Genomic DNA, 26,304 nt, shown 5'->3' with positions numbered 1-26,304 from the left:
CAAAACTACAGCAGTAGCAAAGCTCAAAGCCCATTATAAGAAGTGTTAGGTTGGGAGATAGGACATAATTAGGTTCATGCATGGCCAGGTGTAGCATGGTTGGATCTGCTGCTAGCAAGGCAATTTGGAAAGATGGTCAGGGAATATCATGAATATATCTCTCTCTTTGAGAAGACAGGACTTGAAGTCAAGAAAGAGATTTAAATTCTTGGATATTTATGCTGTGTGCACCTATTGGCAAGTCAATCAGCCTTTCAAAAACCAAATTCCACACCTCTTAGATGAAGATAATAATGCTTGTAGTTCCTATCACATAAAGCTAATGGGAAGATCAAATAACAAATCTTCAAAATATAGTAACAATTCATCTAAATACATTTTATATATCTCTTAGTCTATTGGTCTGCTGATTATCTCTATTCAACAGGATTTATTAGGTGTCACCTCCATATATATATATATATATATATATATATATATATATATATATGTATATATATAAGCTGTTACATGGAGTTGAACTAATAACTTCCATTTATATAAACTTTTCAGGTTTAAAGTCTTTTTTCTCAAAATCATCCTATTATGTATTATAGTGTCCCCATTTAAAAGTTCCTGCTGGCATAAAATTAGAAGAGATCCTAGAGGTCACTATAGTCCAACCCTTGTAAAATTGAAAATTTTTTTTTCCTTCGCATTTCTAACAAATAGCTCTCTCGGAGCTTTCGTATACCCAGAGATGGAAAGCTCACTAACTTAGGAGGTATTTAGCAAATCTTTTGTCTCATATTTATGCAGTTGATTTTTCAAAAACCTCAACGTATCTGTTTTTCATCTTGCTAGATTCAGTTCATCATTCAAACCTGTTAAGCATTTTTAGATATTGATTCATCCAATATTAGCCATCCCAAGCTTCTTGTCTTCCCCTAGATTTGGTAAAAGTTTTGCCTATGCCTTCAACTAAATCATTGATAAAAATGTTAAGTAGAACAGGGCAGGACCTTTCTGCCACACTCTATGAAAGACCTCCCACCCAGTCCTGTTCATCAAGCATTGATTCTGTGGAAGCATATTGTTAAGTGATAACAAGACCTAAAGGAATAGCAAACTCCTCTCCAGCCCCACTCTTACTCCCAGGAATTTGCATTATGTTGCCTTCAGGTTGATATTAATCATAAATCACCTTTCCTTAGGAAACCCATGCAGTTAGTTCTAAATCTTCCATGGTAGGTGCAAGGTAAATATAGGTTCATTGCCTATCTCGATTAGGATTAAGTTAAAGAATGAGGTATTTTTTTCTGCCATGATTACAACATGTTTCAACCATTGCTCTCTATACCTATTAAGGAAGAAAGGTTTTTAATTGTGTTCTCCTATATAGCTTATGGCTATAAGAGAGTAAATGGTTGTATTTGCTCTCTTTGATAGGCTCAGCTCTCCTATCTACTCCTCCAGCTTCAGCAAGACCTGACAGCATTTTGGATTCTGCTGCCCTAGAGGATATTCAGCATGACACTGGTTACTATCATGCTCTTGTTTGTTTTCATAAACCAGTTCTTAGTCATTTCTGAGTGAACAACTGCTGAGAGGAGACCATAACCTCTTGATTTCAAAGGAGTCATCACTTTACTGGTGCCTCTGTGGTTAATATAAGAAAGGTGTTTTGCCATAAACTTTTCCGAGGTATTCACTGAGGTTGGAAAGGGGTCGGCCCAAGCAGGAAGCCCTTGTCTGTGCTATAAAGAAAATAGCAAGTAACAAAATAAAAGCATCAAAGAACCAACAGGATGCAGTCCCACGAGTCCTTTCTGGCATGTTGGGCTTCTTGAAAGTTAGCATTGAGTGAAGGATGACCTTAAAACTTGCTTCACTCTAACAGACTGAGCTCAAGTTTAAAGTTCAAGGCATTTTGTTTTTTCACCTGTTTCCTACAGTTTTAAGAAACTTCTGAAGAATTAATGTGTAACTATATCTGGTCACTGAGCCAACACTAAGAATTTTTCTCAAGGGAAAATAATGTTACTGTATAAAGGGAAAGAAATGGATACTTTACTGAGATGCAAGGAAGTTTTTTACAAAATAAAACACTAGCCAGGGTTATCCTGAATACTTCGTTAATATAAAAGTTGGAACAGGATTTCACCTCTGCACTGGTTTTGGGCTTTATGTTCCCAAATGGGGGCTGTTAGTTTTCTTGTGAAGGAGGCAGTAGATTGTCTTAAGATAGCAAGGGAATGAAGCATCCAGTTGTGAGATGTGAGAGTTTAGCCTAAACTGCAATTATAGGCTGGCGAATTTCAGGCTCATTGGAGGTGTGATTCTGGCTAGACTGAACTGGGATTTCAGCTCATTTAGAAATGCTATATAAGCTTTGAATTAATAGGCTAATTTCAACAAGGGATCAAAGGGGGGGTTATATCTCAAGTAAACTTGTGAATCATTCTCTTTCCCCAAAATTCAATATTAGTTTATATAATTTGTGATATTGCATCATTGACTTCTGCAGCACCACTTTCAAGGCCGTGATTTTACTGCTTTTCAAATGTAGTTGTTTTTAACTTTTTTTCTTTTTAGTATAGACAAATGAGTGACTTGTAAGCTGTCAGTGATTTGACACTCAGAGTAAAAAGCTACTTTTAAGGAGTTGACATACAGATTTTACCAGTGTTTCTTCCAGGCATTATTTTTTAATGTAGGTGGTATGAATATTTCATGTTATCACCTTTTTAAAGGTTGATTTTGTGTTAGAAGCTGGTGTCCATTTAAAAACCTTTTACAAATTAGTTTAGTGAGGATATGAAATCATATCTATTTCCTTATCTCACTTTCCAAGACATTGTTTTTCATGTACAGACTAGCCTTACTCAGTAATTCTACAACTGTAGTTCTTTTACAAGCTAACATCAAGTTAAAATTTAAAATTAAACTCTTCTTTTCAATCTTGCCTTTAACACTTCAACCACCAGGTGGCTGAGAAATAACATGAAACAGGCAAAATAAAAACAATTATCTGAAAGACTTGTAATCACTCACATTTCTGCCTCAGTAGGGAATTGTGAAACTGTACATGGACTTTGTTTCAAGAAAGAAAAATGCTTGAATAAGTTACTGAGTATTTCAAATAGAGTATTTCAAACAGACAGGTACTTACATCTTTGAGTTTTCTTTTTTTTTTTAATTAAATATTTACAGTGTTAAACTGACAACATTTTGCTGAACTATCAGTTTTTGGAGTTGTATCATCTGATCCTGTACTGTGTAACTAATTTGACCTCTACTTTGCTGAAATACTGTGTTGAGGCAACTATCAGAACCCAAAACCCAATAGTGGGCTCTCTCTCTAGTAGATTTTACATTAAACCTATAATGTTTTATTGGGATAATGATGTGGCCTGTCATGTGATATATTAGAAGGAAGGTATAACCTGTGTGTTAGCTTTATAGTTTGGTCATGTTTTCAGAGTGACAGAAATCTGAGTCTAAAAGGTAAGATTCTTTTTGGAACCTTTGGTATCTTCTTCCTAATTTGTCTTTTCTGGACCTGAAGTATATTTGTTAATTGTTTGAGTTGTTTATTAATAGTTATCCTATGCATTGTGCTCAAATTGGGAAATTCATTTAAGAAGTAATGGCAGTAGAACAAGATAATTTTTTTTCAAATTTATTTTCATGGAATATTTAATTGCATTATGGTATCTCTATTTTAATGGAAGAATTAAATTAAATTTTTCTATTGGAAACATATCCTAGTTTCCTGAAATCAAAGGAAACTCCTATTTCATGAAAATAATGCTCATTTTATTCCTGGCTTGATGCTACATTTTAGCTGTCTAATTCTTTAGATGCATTCTAGTTTCCCTTTTTATTTTTTAACTTATTAACTTTGACAAGTAACCTCTTGGTTGTGAACAATTTTATTCACAATTCATTTTTTCTGATTCAAAGTGAACATGAGTGCCCTAATCCCCTAATGGGAATTAATTGCATGTTTCAGTGCTTAACTCTAATCCTTTCTCAATCCCCACAGGGACATGGTTCTTCCTGAAGGATCTGTGTTTGTTATTCTAAACATAATCAGAAAGGTAATGATTTTTCTTCCAAAAGGAACTAGGGATGCAGAATATTAATGTTCTCCAGTTCAATTTGGAACAAGAAGTAGTATCTTCAAACTCATTTTGTATTATAAAGGATAAATGACATTTAATTAGGCAGAGAAAATGAATAACAGTTTGTTTTTTGTCAGGAATAAAATGATTTCTTAGAGAAAGGGGTTTAAAATTTATTGTCAAATGTTATAGAACTATTATTTCATTTCAATGAAGAAAATGACCAAGCTGATTTTTCAAAGGGTCAAATAACAGTCCTATAGTCCACATGTAAAGTCTAAGAGTTTTACTTTACTAACAAAAGATATTCCCCATTTGCCTGGCAAATGAAATGATTTTACAATATCATGTGGCTAGATAGTATTGGAGATGAAACAAGGATCCAGATTTTAAATCAATAGTGTTTGGAAACACTGGCCTGCTTAAGCAAATTCAAAACTCCTCATCTAGTGTGTACAACTGGTGATGACATCTTAATACCTTACAATAGTGTTACTCATGTATTTATGTTGACAAGATTGATGTTTGAGCAGGAAGTGACAGCATTGTCACTGGGTCACTGTCCTGTTTACATTTACTCTAAGACACAGGATGATGGAAAGACTTTGTTGTTCATGTTTCTTGATGTCAAGAAAGCCAAATAACTCACATAGAAATATTTCTGTCTTCCTATTTTTTTTTTTAGATTTTTGGAAGGCAGTGGGGTTAAGTGGCTTGCCCAAGGCCACACAGCTAGGTAATTATTAAGTCTCTGAGGCCGGATTTGAACTCAAGTACTCCTGACTCCAGAGCTGGTGCTATATCCACTGAGCCACCTAGCTGCCCCTGTCCTATTTTCAACACATTCACCTGACTATCAGACCTGTCCTTTCATTTTATCTGAACCACAGTCTAGCCCTATGACAAAGCAACACTGATTTTTTATTGGGAGGAAAAGAATAGTATCTTTCTAAATGTAGCAGAGTCCCTTCTGTTTGGTCCAAGTGGCTGCATATGCCATTGAGGTCCTCAGTGATCTTGGCAGGGCCGGGCATGTCATAAAATTGGCCTCACATTATGACTGTACAGTTTACTGTGGCAATCCCTGCCCTGACCTCTTGAGGCTCCTGCTGGGAAGGGTTTAATAGATGTTTCCATACCAAATACTTTTCATTTCCAAGATCTGTGGAATGAAAAGTTTTCTGAATTCAGAAACCTAACAGAAGAAATCAAAATCTTATTGATACAGAATGAAATACCTATCATCTGATTTGCAGTTAGAGTTATAATGATGATATTTTTAGTATAAAGAAGATGAACTTACATTAATATATTTTAATTTGACCTCAAAGAGCAATGTTTAAAAGAACATTAAATATAGTAATAATAACAGGATAATGATTTATTCCAGGATTTAACTCTATCCAACCAGATGTGAATGGATTATCTATAACAACAATAATACCATTACTTTACACTGACATAGCATTAATATATATTTCAGAGGATTTTCAACATATTTAATGTGAAAAGCAGAACCACCCAGTTTGACAGATTAGATAGGATTTGTGTCTACTTGGCAAAAAAAGAAATTAGATGTTGTTATTTTGCTCAGTCACACAATTGCCTAGCAGTAACGCTAGGTAAAACAATCTTTTATTCTTGGTCCAGGATACTTGATATTAAAACAAACTAGATACAGAATTAGGAATTCCCCTCCCCAAACAGCCTGAGATTCATTAAAGCATTTAACATTTAGACTACTAGAAAAGTGCAATAAATTGTCTTAGATGCTGTGGCAGACAAAAGTCAAAGATACAATTCTTGTCCTTGGCACAAGAACAAAAACTATCTAATGTGATGTGTCTAGAAAAGTAGTGGGAATTTGGGGAAGTTCAGAATTGGAATCAGCATTTCTCTCTTATAGCCCTGAAAATCATTAGGTATAGAGAGAGCTATTTGACTCTTGTTGGGAATCAGTTGGTATATCTCATTTCAATAGTGATATAATTTATGTTGTTAACAATACTTGTCCAATGATCACAAATTCAGATAGCTAATTGTATTAAAAGTCTATTCTTGAAGTCACCAATATATTGTGCCTCACCATAAGATACCTCCTAAAATAGCTTGGTTTAAAAATATATAATCCAAATCCTTCCTTTGATATATATTGGTTGTTTGATTCTGGGCAAGTCTCATTCATTTCTCACTATCCCTGGAAGCTTCTGATCTGCATTATTAGAGGAATATTTTTTTCCACTGGGAATTGCCTACACCAATAAAATCTTAAGTCTATTTCCTTCTACCTCTCACAAAATAATCCGAATGAAAAATTTACACATGGTGGAAAGCTACATGAGCCTTTGGCTAGCATCGTATTTAAAATGTCTGGAATACAGCCATATTAGCCAGTCCCATCATCAGCAACTGTCTCTTAAGTACAAGAGTATCAAAGTCAAAGGATGTCTTTCTTTTCCAGCTGACTGTTACACCTGTAAGTAAAATTATGTCCCTTATAAATATGGAATAGATTAGCAAGTATTTATGAAGTATTTCCCACAGAGAAAACAGAAATAATTTATACATGAGACTTAGCAATCGTAACTTATAAGATTAATGAGAGAGACCAGAACAGATGACCATTAGCACATATCATTCAAGTAATGATCACTGAACAGACCTGAAATCAGATTGTAGTTTAGCCACAAACCTGAAGTTTTCCCTTTCTTTAGTCATTTAAGCATTCTCAGGAAGTTCTACGCAGCCTAGTGAAGAAGCTAATTGTTTTACATCAGCTGTCAGCTTTTATAGGTTGTCCCCACTTTTAGCTGCAATATATTTACTTGAATAGGTTATCAAAAGGATGTTTTTTGAGTTCTTAGAATGAAGATCAATGATCCAGAATCAGAATGGTTCAGGTTAAGAACAAGACATGCCTGTCTGACTTCATCTCAGGGTTCCCAGGCTAAAGAACTGGAGAAGTCCCAGTGTACCCAGATTTTAGTGAAGTCTCTAAAAACAAAAACCAGCATTTATGTAGCCTACAAAGGTTTGCAAAGCACTTTACAGGGGTAATTTCATTTAATACATAATAACCCTATGAGGTGGGAGTACAAATTGATGCTGAGAGGTTATATAAAAAGAGTTAGGCAACCAAGACCAGGGGTCTCCTGTTAGAGAGCAGCAGAGTGCCATCTGGTTTCTGGGTTGTCCAACCATTACCCTGAGCACCAGCTCAGGTCATTTCAACTGTTTCAAAATTACTACTGTTTGAACCACAGTAGTTAGGATCATTTTCTTCTTCTTCTTTTTTTTTTTTAGGATTTTTTTTTTGCAAGGCAGTGGGGTTAAGTGGCTTGCCCAAGGCCACACGGCTAGGCAATTATTAAGTGTCTGAGGTCAGATTTGAACTTAGGTACTCCTGACTCCAGGGCCGGTGCTCTATTCACTGCGGCACCTAGCTGTCCATAGGATCACTTTTAAAACTCCACATAAGGGTGAACTTTTCCTAAGCTTATTCAAATGCAGTTAGTGAACACCACCTTCTCCAACGTGGGGTTATTTCTCTATAATCATGTTGTGCTCAATACTTGTTTGGTGGTGTTTCAGCCACCATATCAAGTTCTGGAGTCAGGAGTACCTGAGTTCAAATGCAGCCTCAGACACTTGATAGTTCTGTGATCTTGGGCAAGTCTCATAACCCCATTACCTTGCAAAAGCTAAAAAAAAAAAGGGAGGGGTGGCAGGATTTGAATTTAGATATTTCTGAGTTCAAGTCCAGTGCTTTACACACTCCTATAAACAAGTTGAGAGTTGTAGATTGGTTAATGGAATATTTAAGTGAATTCAGATTCTGTTGACCAGCTGGCCCTAAAGAGGAGTAATTAATGGATTGATGGGAAGAATTTCTCTCATGGAGAATATAGGGCTCTCTCCTTAACCATTTGCTATTATTAAATTAAATTAAAGATGGTATGTTTGAAGATGACACAAATTTGGGAGGGGGAAATGACAGAACTTGGGAGCCAAAAAGATTTCAATAGTTTGGAAAACAGGCGAGTTATAATAGATAAAGCATAATTGTGTAAAGATGTTAAATTTTTCACTTTTATGGATACAGAAGGAAGAAGTCATAACTAGATATTTCATACATTGAAAAGCTTAATCTGGGGCAGCTAGGTGGCGTAAGTGGATAAAGCACTGGCCCTGGAGTCAGGAGAACCTGGGTTCAAATCCAGCCTCAGACACTTAATAATTGCCTAGCTGTGTGGCCTTGGGCAAGCCACTTAACCCCATTTGCCTTGCAAAAAAAAAGTATAAAAAAAAAGTATAAAGAAAAACTTAATCCAAGTCAGACTACATATAATTAATTAAACATAGAATGTCTAGATCTGGACACCCCATTTTAGGAAGGGCATTGACAAACTCGAGCCAAAACAGAGAAAAATGGCAACACTTTGAGTCTTTCAGTAGAAGACACACAACAGAACTTAACATTTAGCTAATAAGATTAGTTAAATAATACTGGACCACTACTATGGGTGGTCTGATTCCACTATTGCCCATAACCCATAGTGAATTACTGCCCCCCCCCCCAGTTCCTGAAAAGATCAACCATACCACTATTCCATCAGAGCGGAGGAGGTGTCATGGTGCTAACCACGGCCAACTTGATAGTTATAATTCTACCCAGTGAAGAGTGACTAGGATAATGAGAGGGCTTAAAACCATATTATAAGAATTGGTTGAAAGAACTAGGGATGTTGAGTGTAGAAGAATAGAATAGCTCTCTTTAAATATTTGAAGGATTACTTGTTCTCCTAAGCCTTAGAACACATGCCAGTAATGAAAGAGGAAGGTAAAGTCCAAACTGGATATAAAGAGGTAGTAATAAGTCCTCATCACTGGTCTTAAATCAGAGTCAGATTAACCATGTGGTAGGAATGCTATAAATGGGATTCATGCTTCAATTAGATTGGATTTGATTAGATATTTAAGATCTGTTCAAAGTCTTAAGGTTCTTGGGGTGGCTAGGTGGCGTGGTAGATAGAGCACTGGCCTTGGAGTCAGGAGTACCTGGGTTCAAATCCGGTCTCAGACACTTAATAATTACCTAGCTGTGTGGCCTTGGGCAAGCCACTTAACCCCATTTGCCTTGCAAAAACCTAAAAAAACCCCCAAACTCTTAAGGTTCTTTCTTCAGATATACTGTCTCTGATCTACTTCATTCCCTTCTCAGAATCTATTTTTGCCAGGACACATCATAGATGGGAACCCTTATGAAAAGCCTTGTACCTAACAAATAATGTTGAATGAAAGAAAACCATTTGCTATTAGGGAAGATTCCAATTGTTCAGGCTATTCCTGGTAGTCATCCTGTTGATGCATTTACCTTTACTAATTGATTTTTATCAGGAATTGTTGAATGAAGGGGCATAGGTAGTGAGAAGAAAAGAAACCATCAAGTAAGTGAAGCTACAAAATTCATGTTACTAGAAAATGGTCTCTACTTTCAGTTCTACTTCATCTTCAAGAACTACTTCATCTAGGGGGTTTGGTTCAGACATTATGAAAAGCTTAATCCAAGTCAGCCAATAGATAATTAATTAAACATAGTGTGTCTAGATTTGGACACCACATTTTAGGAAGGACAATGACAGACTGGAACCAAAACAGAGAAAAGTGGCAATAACACCTTTGAATCTTTCAGTAGTGGATGCAGAACAGAGCTCAGCATTTAGCTAATAAGATTGGTTAAATAATACTGGACCACTACTATGGGTGGTCTGTATATGAGTTATGTATGAACAGCAGTAGAACATTCCAAAATTTTAGGGAGACATGAAATACTATTATTATTATCAGTAATAATCTGGAAGATGATTTTCTTTTTTTTTATTAAAGATTTTATTTGAGTTTTACAATTTTTCCCCAATCTTACTTTCCTCTTCCCCCCCCCCACATGGAAAGCAATCTGTCAGTCTTCACTTTGCTTCCATGTTGTACATTGATCCAAACTGAGTATGATGAGAAAGAAATCATATCCTTAAAGAAGAAACAAAAAGTATAGACAATAAGATATGTTTGTTTTTTTCCCTAAATTAAATGGAATAGTCCTTGAACTTTATTCAAACTTAATGGCTCTTTATCTGGATAAAGTATATGGTATTCTCCATTGCAGACAGCCCAAAATTGTCCCTGATTGTTGCACGGTTGGAACAAGCAAGTCCATCAAGGTTGATCATCACCCCCATGTTGCTGTTAGAGTGTACAGTGCTTTTCTGGTTCTGTTCATCTCACTCAGCATCAGTTCATGTAAATCCCTCCAGGCTTCCCTGAAATCCTGTCCCTCCTGGTTTATAATAGAACAATAGTGTTCCATGACATACATATACCACAGTTTGCTAAGTCATTCCCCAATTGAAGGACATTTACTTGATTTCCAATTCTTTGCCACCACAACTAGGGCTGCTATGAATATGTTTATACAAGTGATGTTTTTACCCTTTTTCATCATCTCTTCAGGGTATATACCCAGTAGTGGTATTGCTGGATCAAAGGGTATGCTCATTTTTGTTGCCCTTTGGGCGTAGTTCCAAATTTCTCTCCAGAAAGGTTGGATGAGTTCACAGCTCCACCAACAGTGTAATAGTGTCCCAAATTTCCCACAACTCTTCCAACAATGATCATTATTATCCTTCCTGGTCATATTGGCCAGTCTGAGAGGTGTGAGGTGGTACCTCAGAGAAGCTTTAATTTGCATTTCTCTAATAATTAATGATTTAGAACAATTTTTCATATGGCTATGGAATGATTTGATCTCATCTGTAAATTGCCTCTACACATCCTTTGACCATTTGTCAATTGGGGAATGCCTTTTCTTTTTAAAAACATAACTCAGTTCTCTGTATATTTTAGAAATGAGTCCTTTTTCAGAATCATTAGTTGTAAAGATTGTTTCCCAATGTACATGTCTTTTGATCTTGGTTACAGTGGTTTTATCTGTGCAAAAGCTTTTTAATGTAATCAAAATCATCTAGTTTGTTTTTGGTGTTCTCCTCTTCTTAAGGGAGTGTATGCAGAACTGTTGGTTAAATTTATTTCTATAATCATATTGCTGTACTTAGAATTTAATTGTCTATAAGATAAAAAAAACTTCAACTTTGGGAAAAATTCTTTTTAAACTATTTTCACCAGAATATATAGCCTTTGAATTAAGAAAACCCACTACAGTTTTCCCCTGAAACAGTGGTCTCAGGCTAGCCCACATATGACCTTAAACAACCTACCATTGTTACTCTGGGAAAGTGCATTCTGATTTCTAACTGGATACAGGAATATATTTATCCTAGTTTTAGACTCATGAGAAGTCCAACCAATACTACCAAGGCAGAAGGTACCCCTTATTTCAGGGGCTCAGGGGGACTGCTCTGAATCTCAGCCCCTTCTCCAGGGAGTCCAGGGAGTCATGTAAAAGCCTGGAGGAGCTCTGGATGCTTCCAGAGGGACTAGTCCTGTTACTATAAACAGTGTGTTGGCATACTGCAGACATCATCTTGTATTCTTAAATAAAGAACTTGCTATGGTGGCTGAAACACCGCCAAACAAGTATTGAGCACAACATGATTACAGAGAAATATCCCCACGTTGGAGAAGGTGGTGTTCACTAACTGCATTTGAATAAGCTTAGGAAAAGTTCACCCTTATGTGGAGCTTTGAAAGTGATCCTAACTACTGTGTTTCAAACAATAGTAATTTTGAAACAATTGAAATGACCTGAGCTGTGCTCAGGGTAATGGTTGGACAACTCAGAAACCAGATGGCATTCTGCTGCTCTCTAACAGGAGACCCCTGATCTTGGATGCCTCATTTTTCTGAAGGAAAAATACTAGGAAAAGAAAATGCAGATGAAACATGAGCTGTTTGCTGTAAGAGACATTCCATCTCCATCCTCCCTTCCTTTGCAGTTTCCCTCAATTTCCCCCTCCTGAAATCATTAGCATCTTTCATCATTCATCTCTTGCTACTCCCAAAATTGCTTTCTAAATACTTTGTACATGATATCTCACTCCAGCCCAACAGAAACTCCTGGAGATGGGACTTTGTCTTTGAAACTCCATCAGAGAACATACTTAATGTCAGTTGAATTGAATCTTTAGGAAAAAATGAAATATTTCTGAAGGAAATTTAATTTGCCAAAAATAAAAAATTAAGAGAGGTTCAAGAGTAATATTTCTCCTTACTACTCCTATTTAAAAATAGATAATGTAATCTGAAGAGAATGTTTGTCTTCTTGTTGAGCCCATGGATTGTAGACCATTATGCTACCTTATTCTGTAGCCTATTTCTTGCTTTATCACTGACATGGTTATGAAGTCCATCCTTTTAACCAAGCAAAATATTTTCTCTACTTGGTTATTTTTTGGTTCCTTTAGACAAGAGAAAGATGATTAATTTCTCTGTCCCTCCACTACTATCTTTTAAACATATATGAAAGATACCTTTATCATAAAACTTTAATTTCCCTTACTCCTCAGTTATTTAGCACTTATATAGTACTAATATGTATGTGTATATATATATATATATATATATATATATATATATATATATACACTTTGTTTCTGATTTTCAGGCTCTTTAACCAGAATGGCACGTGTGTTTGTATATGGGACTCTTAAAAAAGGCCAACCCAACCACTGCTTCATGACCAATCGTACCAATGGGATAGCAGAATTTCAAGGCCGGGGTCGCACAGCAGATCCATATCCTTTGGTGATTGCAAGCAAACATAACATTCCCTATATGCTGAATGTCCCAGGAAAAGGACACCACGTTATTGGAGAGATCTATTCTGTTGATGACCAGATGCTGCAATTCCTTGATGAATTTGAAGGCTGCCCAGACACGTATCAACGTACTCCAGTGAGGATTGAAATATTAGAGTGGGAAGGTAAAAGCAGTGCACCTGAGGAGAGGCCAGCTGTTAACAGCATTATGGAATGCTTTGTGTACAGCACCACTACCTATCCGCCAGAGTGGGTAAATCTCCCTTACTATGACAATTATGATTCCTTTGGGAAACATGGCCTTCGTTATAATCCACGGGAAAATAGATGAAAAATGCTAAGGAACACTCATGAGGAAGAAGATGAATAAAAACACATGTTGATTATAAGACGACCTAATCTTAATTTGCCATTATTATCATCTTTTTTTGAAAATCATAGTAGTACATTTAAGGAAGATCAAAACTGACTTGTGAAGTCAAATTATGGAAATCTGCATTGCATAAAAAGCTTTCTTTTAGCTTATCTTTGAGGTGATTTTTAATACAATGACAACGTACTGATCATTCAGGGTTTGTTTTATTTGTACCATTAAGGTGTTAAAAAAGAAAAGTTAAAAAAATTAAATTCATTGAATGGAATGGATGTTGACATTTTATGTGTTCAGAACTCGTTTTGTGCTCTAATATACTTTTGTTACCTTGTTTTTAATATTAAGATAACTTTGGGAATGAATGTTTTGAAATGTGGTTTTGTTTTTTTTTTTTTGGATCTACTAGACCATATCAATACTGCTGAATTGATCTGGCCTGTTGTACCTAGATGTTTTTATAAAAGCTGCTTTGGGGATGCCTGATCCTCTGCAAAAAATCTTCAGGAGGAACACAGGCTGTACTGTGTCAGTAAATAATATGATGTGTTAGTAGCTTTATTCTTGATCCAGTTGCAGAAGTAGCAAAAGAAAAAAATGCCATAATTAAAAATGACCATTTTCAAAACTAAACCATTCAGGGACTTAATTGTAGTATTAGGGATGGATCTTTTTAAAAAAAGATTTATCTTACATAGGTTTTGTTCTCCCTCCTTTGTAGTCTAGCAAAATGGCAAGACACCCACTTGTTTGTAGATAAAACACAGCACTCTGGATTAGAATCAAACTGAGGCTGAGACCAGTGCCCAGATCTGCAAAACCAAGAAAGTACCACTTACTCTTAAGGGGAACAGTGCTGGGGGTGGGGACATCACACAAATTTTTTTCTTCAGACCTGACAGAAAACTTAAGGTTCAAAGTACAAACAACACTTAAAATAATTTTAGCAAGGCATGAAGTACCAATTACTATCCACCTCCATTTGATAGTTCAAGTTGGTGTAGATTCAAATTAATATACACTTCTCTGCTTCTTCCAAGCAAAGCACTAGATATATACTAAATATTTAAGAACCAAAAGCAAATGCAGATTACAACTGTTGTTGGACACTGATCCTTCTTGACCTCTCTAGATGCAAATTTACTTACTTTTAAAGTTAATGGTAGTGGGTGAACTAGTATTAGTTGCATCCCTAGAACAATGAAATGATCTTTGTTTTTAGCTTTTTTTCTTAATTGAAAAATGTGCTTCACAAAAAACACAACAGCAAACAGAACTATCAGCTGATGAACTAGCAAGATCCCAACATAGAACTATTGTAACAGGGCCTATAAGAACTATTAAGTTGCTACTGTTCTTTTTACTAGTCTGAAAGAAGGGGTTATTATATTTGCAGACCACTCTTGAGGAGTACATTACTGTAGATGTGGCAGAGCAACCTGTGAGAGGTTAAGATCTCCCTTAGGTGAAGATATAAAGCTTTAGGCTTAGATCCAGTACTATATATTATGACATTAGGACAGTATTGCAAGTAAAATAGTTAGGATACAGTCCTCAAAAAGTTGAGACTGATAAAAAAAATTAGGCTATTGAGTCCTGTAATTATAAAAAAAAAAAGTCAAGAGCTTGGCTAATCGGGGTCTAAGATGACTAATACGAATTTGAAATGACCAAAGACTGGCTGAAATGTGCACACATTCTTAGAAGGGATCACAGAAAAGAGTCTGGTATTTAAAGTCTACTGGCACAGATGATCATCTTGTGTACATTGTCTTCATTCAAAAAAAAGGGCAAACTAATATTTAGACAAATGCTCCGTTTTATTGATTTAATTTTGACACTAGGAAATCTCACAGCAGAAGTACAAATCATATGTACAAGTATTTATATCAATACAAATTTCCATTGGTGATTTTTTGGCAGAATGCTAGTTTTGACTATATATGGAATAAATATGACCATGTAAAATCTGCTGCACAGGAGTGTTCCCGTAAAATGCCGGAATAAATTTGGTATGAAAGAATAGTAATAAAAATAGCTAATTAAAATGGGTGATGATTAAGGGTAATATTTTATTCCAGTTCTACAAGAAGATCTCCTTCTCCAACTGTGTCTCCAGCTTTGCAATGCACTGATTTCACCTTAAATTAAAAAAAAAAGAGTATCATTAAACAGTATTTATGAGATTGAAGGGAAAAGCAATATCTAGAACTTCATTTGGAAAAGACAAGGAGATCTCGGCAGGATCTGAGGCACAGGTACAATCTGCTTGGCTCCCTGAAGTCCTCAGATATAATGTGCTAAATGAGGCTGGGATTACCTTGAGGAAGAAGACTGTGCATGACTCATTCTCTCCTCTGCCCTAAGTCCCTTTAGAGTGTCCTTTTGTCCTTATTTGCCTGAAAAAGGCCTCTTAGTTTGAGGAGGAATCCCTTTGGGGAAATAATTTTACAACACAAAACACCTTAGTTGGAAATGTAGCTATTAAAATGTCTGGTGATCTCCCCTCCCCCTCACTCCAAAATCTTTACCGAATTGTCTTCGTGTGTGCGTGTGTGTGTGTGTGTGTGTGTGTGTGTGTGTATGTGTTCTTGTGAAAGAGAGAAATAGATGCTTTTTGAAAACAAGAATCTCTCTAAATCTTAACTTAAATATCCCAAAACCCAGAATAAATTTTTTTTTGGATTCTCTAGCATATTTCATTTACCCAGGGTAATTCAAAATGAGAAAACATATTAATTTTAATTAATTAGAGGATTAATTAAAAGTAGAAAGCAAAGAACCTGTAGTCCTGAGTCTTAATGTAGTAATTAGGCACTTGCCTTTGAATTGAAATTAAACAATCAGAAGTATTATATATCATCCATTATGGGCTTCTGATGTAATGGATTCTTTTATGGACTTATTTATTTCCCATGGTGATTGTTACTCTAGCAGGGTTTTTTTTTTCATCCCACTGATTTTCTTTTCTCATAAAAAAAGTTCTGCCTTCCAAAAATGCCACATGTTTCTGTAAGTCTGATATTTTAGAGGAGGAAGTTCATTTGACTTTAGCTAATAATGACAAGCACGGGAGAAATGGGTCAGAACTAGTTGGCTGTTTGGGCAACTGGTAAAATTCCAAAATGCTTCAGATGCCTAGTGTCCTGTGCTTTCCTAGGTCTGCTGAAACTCAAATGGAACAAACCAAGAAGAACTGTTCTCCTAAACTGACTTTTTCCGAATGATAATGGGGCCATTCCATATGAATATTTCAAACTATCTCAAACTTATGCTACTTGGACTGAAGTGTTGCTTTTTCAAGGCTCTGATGCCTCCAATGTGATGTCTGTAAATGATGTTGCATTTTTTTTTTATGGTAGAGAAGGCATTTCTATTGTAAGGGTTTTTTTTTTATTAGGATACTTGGAATTGTGCCTTCTCCCCACCACCAAAGACTCTGTGATACAAGAATAAGTAACAAAAATACAATCTAGGCAACCTTCATTTTGACTTGACCTGTTTCTTTGTGCTCAGGTCTCTGACTATCAGAGTTCTGTTTGTCACACTGTGTTTCAGGAGACTGGGAGAAAAAGAAAGCTCATGGGTATAAATCAAATAGAGCCATTCAAAAGTGATGCAAACTCCGCTGTGCAAAAAGAATGTGAATAGATCAGTGTGAATCCTTCACTACCACTGAGAAAACAATGGGTGATGGGTCAGAGCATCATCTCTGGTGATGTCAGATATGCCATAATTGAAATATAAAACCACAAATTTAGGCTCAACTTAAAAAAATCCAACAATGCTTAGTTTTAGGGCATCTGGCCATTATATATGGCACTACAAACATGCATACTTAGGACATTGGTAACAAAAATGTCTTCCCATGGGCAAGAGGGTGGTCATAACATGTTAACAAATATACAAATTATTATTATGATAAATTGACAAATTTTTCCTATTCTTTAAAAACTGAAGACTTAAAAGGAAAAAGTCTTATCTATGATTTGCTTTGTACTGATTCCTACTAGTTTCAAGTATTATTTGCCCAGGATGATGTAATTTTCTTGTCTCTTGGGCTTTACTAAATTTACCAGCACAGAAGCACCAAATAAACTTTTTCTTCTACCCCCACCATTATGAGATGGGTATTAGCAATGATTTTTACAGTACCCTCTTGGTCAGGTAGTCATTCAATTTAGTTTACTTTCTATGTGCATATTACCTGTGCATTCAAAGACATTTGACCTTTTAAAATTTTTTTTTCCAAGGTGACTGAATTTTTCCCTCTTCAGGGGATGCTCTGTCAAAGTCAGTAGAAAGTCATAGCTCTGTTAATACCAAGACCTCAAAATGATAGTTACTGTGGCCCCTGATTCAGTCCAAGGAGCTTGAAGGACCCTTAAAAGTTACCTTCTTCAAACATCTTATTTCATAAATAAGACTGAACCATAAGATGCTAAACGACTTGTCACACATGGCTGGGCCAAAATCATCATGGCTACTTAGATCTATGTTTTGAATATTTCTTTTTTTTTTTTTAGGTTTTTTTGCAAGGCAAATGGGATTAAGTGGCTTGCCCAAGGCCACACAGCTAAGTAATTATTAAGTGTCTGAGACCAGATTTGAACCCAAGTACTTCTGACTCCAGGGCCAGTGCTTTATCCACTATGCCACCTAGCCGCCCCTGAATATTTCTAAGCCAACACAAATGTACACTTTGACAGTACCACTTAGTTACAAATTATGTCATTAAATCTTAGGAAAAATAATTTGTCGGTCAAATGTTTTCTATAAATGGAAATGAAACTTAAAATTCTGCCTCTTTCCTCTCCAAAGATCTAAAATTTTGTTTGTTAGTGTGGTCCTCCCTGGCAAACTATGCTCCTCTAGAATTTAGTAGATGGTCTTTGAGAATCCCTATGGCCAACAATTTCACCTTCCTGTGGCCATAATACATAATTAGCCTCTCCTAAACTCAATGAGGTTGGTTTCAGACAACAGGTATATCCACTCTATCACCAGGGCATACTCAGATGCTTTAGGTCTTGGTAGGGCCTGCTAAGGTGTTTGACCCTTAAACAGAGACTTCAAGAACACATGGAAATGCCAAATACCTTTGCTAAAATGCTAAGTACTAACCTGTACTTACTTCAGCACTTTCACTTCTTGATCTAAAATTGAATTGTTCTCTTTACGAAGAAATTATTGTAACCGATTTACATTAATTTTTGCAATCTGTAAAACCATTCCCCTGCTGTGTCACCTAAGTCTCAGATAACGAACTGCCTCCAAGACAGATGTAAACATTAAAAATTAAAGATCCACAATTTGAAAGACATTAAAATTAAGAACCATTGTTCTTTTACTACCTGAATATTCATATCTTTTTTTGAGGAAAAAAAGGGTAGGGCAGGAATTGATTTAATTTTGGCTCAATTTAACCATCATTTTGTAGTAGAAAAAGTATACAAGGTTCAGGGAGAAGATCTGGTCTAGTGTTGTACCAGTCACTGAGTGTGCAATCTTACACAAATGACTTTCTCTCATTCTTTTTTTCATAAATAAAGGAAAGGAACTACTAGACAGGCTTAATTTACAAAGCCTCTTTCTAGCTCTGTGATTCTAATTTGCAAACTCAGTTTTTCTTGGAACCCTTGAGACCATAAGTTTTCACAAGATCAATGGCTGGGTGATCTTACCTTGCCAGTTTTCCCTGCCCCCATGCTGTTCTGCATTTTCATAGCTTCAATCACGCAAATCTCTTGACCTTCAGACACCTAGAAAAATAAACAAAAAGTCTTAATGTTTAAAGAGATTTCAATTCGGTAATATCTTTTTTGGAGGAGGGAGAGCTATATGGCACAGTGGATAACTGCTAGACCTAGAGTCAGGAAGACCTGAGTTCAAATTCAACCTCAGGCACTAGTCATATGACTCTGGCCAAGTCCCTTAACCTCTCTTTCCTTCAGTTTCTTCAAATAAATAAATAAATAATAACATAGATAAATAATAATGTTCTTTCCAGACTTCTTATGAGGATCAAATGATATACTTGTAGATTATTTAATACATAGTAAGTGCTGTTATTAGTTAGTTTTTATTCTTAGCAGTTTAGTTATCAACAAGTGTTGTATCAAAGATTAGGGATTTTTCCCCAAGGCACAGCAGGGGCCTTCAGGGGGAACAGACAAGAAAGAAGAAAAAGCCCATTTGTTTTAAAAATTAAAAGTTGATTCACACACATCTTCATGCTAGTGAATCTAGTTGTAGAACCTCTGTTACAATCTCTACCATGCAAACTCCTTATTTGAGAACCACAAATTTGGGGGTCTAAGAGAAAGACTGTGGCTTTTGTTCCTAACTCTGCCCAGAAGCAGCTAACCCTCACTATTCACTATAAGCAGGATCTCTTATGGGAACCCGGATCCTAGGCCCCAATGACAGTTCCTTCTTCATCCAGCCCATGGCTCTCCGAGCACGATGCTGTGAAGTTTAATTTCTGCACTTGTCTGTGTTCTGATGTGAAGCATGCTCAGGCTGTCAGGTGCAAGCCATTGGTGCTGAACAGCTTCCATCTAGAAATCCTCTATCACTCAAAGTCCTGGCCACTTTGCCCCTTACTGATTGGTTGGGTTTGATTTTTTTCTTACTTTTGTAAAAGAAAAAACTTTATCTTCAAAACTGAAGGTTTAGCCCTATAGGAAAACTAAATTAGGGAAGGGGTGTGGGCTTGGGACTCTGCTTATTTATCCCTCTTTGGTGCAACTTGGTTTCATCCAATAGCTTGTAGAAGTTATCTGTAGAATATTCTTTCCTGAAATTCCCTGATGATCTACAGGGACTCAAAGTCCCCATCACCACCCCCCCACCCCCACCCCCACCCGTGGTACAAGCTGTCTTACTGGCAGCCATGAGTGCCTGGGAACCCTATGTATTCCTTTCCTCTGTTGTTCAGGTGGTGAGTTGTTTTTTTCTGGCACAAAAATATAGGAAGAGCTGAGATGCCAAAGCTTCAGTGCTGGCACTGAGGAGAGGCACTGTGCTGGAGAGCTGGTCTTTGAAACATTCTGTGAGCTGCCCTCTTTGATTTATTTTCACCTGGCATCTGAATTCCATGGTGAGTGGCTCACCAACTTGTGAGGGACAGAAGTGAAGGCAGCTCAGAGGAAAAGACAGTAATGCCAATTAGGGGTGACAAAATGGTGGGTTCTTGGCGGATTCCTGGGTAAGTCAGGACAGGGAATGGGAAGAATGGGAAGTGGTACCTGACCTTCATCTCCAAACATGACCCCAAAAGGCTAGAAACAAGACATTCCTACTAGACTGTATAAATTACAGCCAAAAAACTTTGGAAGAAAAAAACCTTCAGTTTAAATCGTACAGGAGTTAGAATAGTAGTGGAAAGGAAATTAAGAAACAAAACAATGATAATATCATGTTCCCAATGTTCACAACTTTGACTATGAACTCCCATGAAGAGAGAAGTGGATTTCATCTGCCAAGCACTTTCCATACACAGAACCCTGATTCAGAGCTGGGAAGGGCCTCAGAGGTCTCTAGTCTAGCCCGCCTTGTTGTTCAGGGAGAAGAGACCGAAGGTGACAAAGGTATTGTCAGACAACTCTCCCAGTGTCCTATGCCTGAGCCTTTCAGCTAATGTAGAATGAGCATTGGTTTTTCTGAGGTCATCATTACTATCCAAAACCTTCTCTCTTTCTTTCTGCATTTCCTTACTGAATTAATAACTTCTGCTGCCTCTTCTAGCCTCCCTCTACAGGGCTAACTCCCTTTCTTGAGCAGTTCTTCCTTTTTTTATTCTCTTCCATTCAGTGGCTTTTGTCTTTCTTTTTTCATTGCACTGAATCTGCCAGATCCCAGAGAGTTTTGCTTCTTCATGTGAATTTTATATTAAACCACTTGCTAAAACTGTCAGCACAAGGGACAAAATCAACCCCCTGCCAGGGCCCCAGACTATTTCACCTGGCTTAAGAATTTTCACCTTCTAAGAAGAAAAGGGACAAAGAATACCATTATAATGATGTCCAGATAACAAAACCCTAAAAAACATCAAAGCTACCCTTCTTCATTATACTCTATGAGTTTGCACTTGCAGATGGCAATAATAATAGACAGTTGTATAAGATCCCAGGACTGTGGGAGAGTCAGGTTGATGATGAGGTTGAGTCTCTCAACACTGACTATTAATTTATGTATTTTCATAATACATAAAAGAAACAGATTTCAAGAAATATGAAATTTAGAAAGCTATAGAGTGCTTGATGCCTTATAAATTGTTAAAATAGTACTGATTTACCTACAACCACCAGTGGTAATAAGAAATTATCCAAATAAAAACATTTTACCTTGACTCTTGTGACCTTGGCAATAGAGACTTAAAATTATTTTAAAGAAAGCAACCCTAGGCATGGTGAATCATGATTCTTCTGCCCAACCACTAGGATACTTTCCTTTGTTGCATAAGACAATGCTCTGACAACATCTTATTCCTCTTCATTGGACTTCTTCCCTATTTCTTTGATTTTATAATTTTATAATTTTCATCATCTTTTATTTAGACTGAAAATAAAAATCTTAGTCATTTATATCTCTAATATGATTTTAGACTGTCTTCAATCATATCACTCAAAATATTAAAAAGTTATCCCAACAGCTCATAGAAACAATAAGACAATTTTAAAATCATCAAAAATCACTAAGTTGCATATGTTTCTACTTAGAGCACAGTGACAGCCAGGATCCGATCTGATCCAATTTCAAGTCACTTCATCCATCAAAATCTGCATTAGGGATCCAAATGAATGTTGCATTAACTTGATGCCATTACACACCATCTACATATACATTCTGCTAAAGCTAATATAAAAATGACTGCAATGATAGTTGAGTTTTCCTTAGATTGGCTCTGAAATGCTTTATTGTGGTGTGTAAAAGCACCAGTTATCACAGTTTTGAGACAAAACTGAAATGACTTAAGCTTGCTGTCATTTCTTAACTTTCTAGCTCCAAAAGTTAGTGGCTCTGCTGGTCTTTTTTTTTGACTAATATTTGTACCAAAGAGCAAAAAACAAAAACTAAACAAACCAAAAACACCAGACAACCAGATGTGGGCCATATTATCCTCCCCTGGGCCCGGATGGATGGCTTCTTTTACTTGACTGGGGAACTTGCCCAGGAGTGGCCTCCAAGCAAGGGCAGGTCCCTCACTGTGAGCCAAGAGTTGGCTCTTTAAAATGCAGAGGTATAATAGGAGGGCTGGGCTCTGTCCCAGCTTTGTGAGTTGGTGTGCTTCTCTCACACTTTTGTGAAGCATCTGCTAAGACTTACTGAATGTGACAGGACCTCTTCAGGGCTCGGCCTTCAGAACAGTCACAAGCCCCACAAGTCTTTTTGATGAACCCAATCAGTCTGATGTATTTCTAATTGGTGTAAAGTTTGCAGACTTGAGTCCTGTATCTTTCATCCAGCTTACTGCATCCTCTCCTGTGACCCAGGGTCAAGGCTTGCATTCGCCTCCGATTATCCAGTGGCCCTCATTTAGCAGCAGCCTGCCTTGCGCCAAAGTGAGCTAGCTTGAAGGAAACTCGGCCCATTTACTCGGAGGATTTTAGCATTTTAAGGAGGCCTGAATGTCACACAGTAGTGCTCCATTCTGAAGAGTTTCAGACATCTCCAGCTGATGATTAATTGTGAGTGATGGGAAATAAAATCCAGTAAAGCCAGCTGCTTGCCATGGTCGGCAAAATTACTATAATGGATATAGGCTGCCAATTTTCCAGTTTTACTGGCAAGTCTTCCAAGTGTAATTAAGGGAAGTTATAAATGATATGGAAATCTATCAAGTCCCATTTATTTTCAGAGGACTCTTTCCCCAGAGACTTTTATCTTCAAGCTTATAGTTTGCTTTGTTGTGCTAATGATTTAAACTACTTCTTATTCCTGATTGAAGCCCCCAATATCCTTCATATGATGTTAAAGTCACTTCTTTTGCAAAGATTTAAAGAAATAGAAACATACTTGGGCTGTTTGTGAACTTGGTTTATTCCTACACTCTGAAAATTCACAAGGAAGAGCCAGCTTGGTGCAAGAATGTTCCTTGCTGACCAGGAGCATCCTCATGAACTCAAAAGATAATGTCAGCACCAGGAGAAAGAAGAAGGGAAAAAAAAAGATCTCGAACAAACAGAAAAGGAAGCTCCCTAAAAGTAGACTTTAAAGTCTGCTTTCAAGAGAAAGATATTCATTCATCAGAAGGTGGTGTAGCTCACTAATGTTATTTGATTTGGAATAAAAGCATGAAAATGATGGCAAAGGCCTAAAATTGGAGACGTAAAGGATGACTGCACAGTATTCCATTTCTCAATTTCATCCTTCAGAGCCACAAAATGGGGGTGATACAGTTACTGGATGAGATTTACAGTAACAGCTGTGGTCTTCCCACACAAGGGAGGCCCTTCTAATGGGCGAAGGTCTGTTTTGAACAGACGGGGAGTAACAAAACAAGGTTTCCTATTAAGAGTGTGCCGTAATATTTCTGATAAAGAAAAGGATTACAGGATTCATATTTCCTTTAAGAATGGCATGGCCCCTTTTTGTCACCTAAAAGTAATGGCGTTTTAGAAGGGGATGTGTGAAAGGTGGGAGAGGCAACGAATGACATCGCAATGTATAGTTTGTAGAGACTGAGCCTCTAGCAACTGTAAAGAATGCATAGGAAACTGTGCCAGTGGCATATGGCTTTCCACTGTGCTAAACATTCATACAAAAGACAGGTTCATCAGTCATTGGAGTATCTGGATAAAAAATTAGCTCCTGATGGATGGTATTTTGAGCTTACCTGCTGCTAGTACATTACCCGAGAAACACAGGTTTTGAAGCCCACATGACATTAGAAACTGCCGACCATGAAATACAACACGTGCAGGCGCACATAATGGACGCCAGATTATACAAAATAATAAATAAGCTATTTAAACCCTCTGCCTAAAATTGGGCCCGCTGCAAGGAACCCTGGGTCACTTCTACGCAGGCCAATTAATGCACAGCATCTGCTGTATAGAAGCGGGGCATGGAGCACTTCCGAATGATTTCAGCAATTAAAAGAAAACTGTTTCCTGCCTGTTCAGACAGCAACTGTTTCAATGCAAGAGTGAGCACCAAATCACTGTGTGCAGCTGAAAAATTAAGCCCCCTTTTTGGGGAAGAGGGCTGAGTGGGATGGAGGGTGTGGGGTTTGTGTTTTTTTTTTTTAAATGGAAAAGAGAGCCTTCTTTTGTTGTCCTACATTCTGTGTTTTTCTGCCAAATTAGACAGAAGGCTCTGAGGGCTGACAGGGCCCTCTACAGTATCACCTTCTGCTGCTCCATGGCTCCCTAAAAAGATGGATCAATATCAACCCCGCTGATTCTTCTACAAAAGTGAAAATCCTCCAATTACATTTTTTAAGACTCTTCTGTTTAGGGCACAGGTGCTTGAATGCAATGCCTTTTTAAGATCTGAAGAAAGGCCCAGTTAACAGCCACGAGGGAAGAGGCATCTCGGATTTGGTTAAAAGGAACTGCTAGGATCTGATGTTAATAACTTCTTTCTGAGCCTGGAAGGTAGGCTGCTAAATGAATATCCCCCCAATATTTCCCTAAGAAGAGATGCATATTCTCATCCCAACATATTCAGGTGTTTGGGGAGGGAGGAGGGGGAGACCACAGGACAATTTTGCTATCTTTAAGCCATGATGAATCCACCACCAAATTACAAAGGAAGAAAAGGCAGGCTTAGAAAAATGATGCCAGATTTATTATTGTCTTGGGTTTTGCCAAGTCCTTTAATGGACTTCATCCACGGATTGACTCATTCAGAGTAATATTCAAATGAAGATATGACACTAGTTCCTATCATTTCTGTCTATTTCTGTCTAACCTCTATAACCCACACAAACACAATTCACGCCCCCCACCCCATAGTATGCATTCAGTTAACACACTTGAAACTGCATGGGCCTCACTAAGCCTAGGTCCTTATTTGTTCTTCTGTATTTTAAAAACATTTAATTTGCTGGCAGGTTACAACTGCACCTGATCAGGATGCAGGGTGCCTCAGGGGGGAAAATAGTTAGCAGTCTAATGCTCAAGTAAATGTTTTTCTCGAACTTCCTTAAAATTAAAACAACACCTTACTCCTCACTGCCTTCTTTCTAAGCTGGAGCCAGTGTATAAATATAAACTGAAGCTACTTGAAATGACTTTTCTGGTGTCACTAGGCTTTTTAGAAATCATTTTGGTTGCTATACCTTTGTAGAAGTCCTGGATGTGGAATATTTTTTTGAGCATGAACACAATAAAGACTCAACTTGGCCATCTTCAAAATGGTCTGTTTGAAACAAGGATAACTGACCTTAAGTAGACCTTACCTTTGAAAGCAAAAAATAACAAAATGATTCTCTTACAAAATAGATTTCCTCTTGGTAAACAAAACTTGAATACATTAGATGTATTGCTCTGAGATGACCTTTCAATAGTAGAAGAATATATACATTTTAAGAAGTCCAAAGTAGTCCAGCAAACAGAAAACAAAGAAATGCACACTTATTTATATACTTGAGAGTATGTTTAGATGTATTTGACTTTAGGGAATTTAAGTGAAGAGCATGAATAACTCCCCTTGTAAAATAATTAAGTAGTGCAATCACTTTAAGAAGGGAATCAAAGGAATCAGAGATTGAAAAACCTTTCAAGTCATCAAAACCCTCCCACACCTCCAAACCGGGTCTAGACAATATCTAATGATTATGTTATGTAAGTCCACTTGTCAGCAGCGTCAAATCTAACCCTGGGATACTCCAAATACCTAATAATCAGAGAGCTTTCAAATCTGGCTCTATACTGTCTCTTTCAAAAGCTGAAAAAAAAAACCAAATGCCTCTCTGATTCCTCATTCTTTCAAATTCAGCTAGGAACCAATTTTAAGAGGATAGAGTGGGATAAATTCTATATTCTAAAATGGAGTGCCTGGGTTTCCAAATCAATACAGGTTTCAACTATCTTAGAAATCCTACTAC

The 26,304-nt window shown here is 37.0% G+C and overlaps 2 protein-coding genes across 8 annotated transcripts in view; one reads left to right on the top strand and one right to left on the bottom strand.

The window, feature by feature from the left end:
* The window catches only part of GGACT (gamma-glutamylamine cyclotransferase), a 61,297-nt gene extending 44,179 nt beyond the window's left edge, over positions 1-17,118 (top strand). For 3 of the 7 annotated variants that reach the window (XM_074191975.1, XM_074191976.1, XM_074191977.1), the window contains exon 2: positions 12,724-17,118. In XM_074191975.1, the coding sequence (XP_074048076.1) occupies positions 12,738-13,208 (471 nt within the window). In that variant the 5' untranslated portion in view covers positions 12,724-12,737 and the 3' untranslated portion in view covers positions 13,209-17,118. Of the gene's footprint in view, positions 1-3,266; positions 3,487-4,027; positions 4,083-11,932; positions 12,017-12,723 lie in introns of those variants that run through there. The other 4 variants (XM_074191973.1, XM_074191974.1, XM_074191972.1 and 1 more) reach the window with 4 other exon arrangements.
* PCCA (propionyl-CoA carboxylase subunit alpha) overlaps positions 13,197-26,304 on the bottom strand; it is a 556,428-nt gene continuing 543,320 nt past the window's right edge. Inside the window, exons 23-24 of the mRNA XM_074191968.1 lie at positions 18,932-19,009; positions 13,197-15,388 (exon numbers count right to left, since the gene is read on the bottom strand). Of these exons, the coding sequence (XP_074048069.1) occupies positions 15,320-15,388; positions 18,932-19,009 (147 nt within the window). The 3' untranslated portion in view covers positions 13,197-15,319. The remainder of the gene's footprint in view (positions 15,389-18,931; positions 19,010-26,304) is intronic.

The sequence above is a fragment of the Macrotis lagotis genome, chromosome 6 (genome assembly GCF_037893015.1).
Source record: "Macrotis lagotis isolate mMagLag1 chromosome 6, bilby.v1.9.chrom.fasta, whole genome shotgun sequence".
Taxonomy (NCBI): Eukaryota; Metazoa; Chordata; class Mammalia; order Peramelemorphia; family Peramelidae; genus Macrotis; species Macrotis lagotis.
Note: the sequence above shows the minus strand (reverse complement) of the source record. Positions and strands in the feature narration are given on the sequence as shown.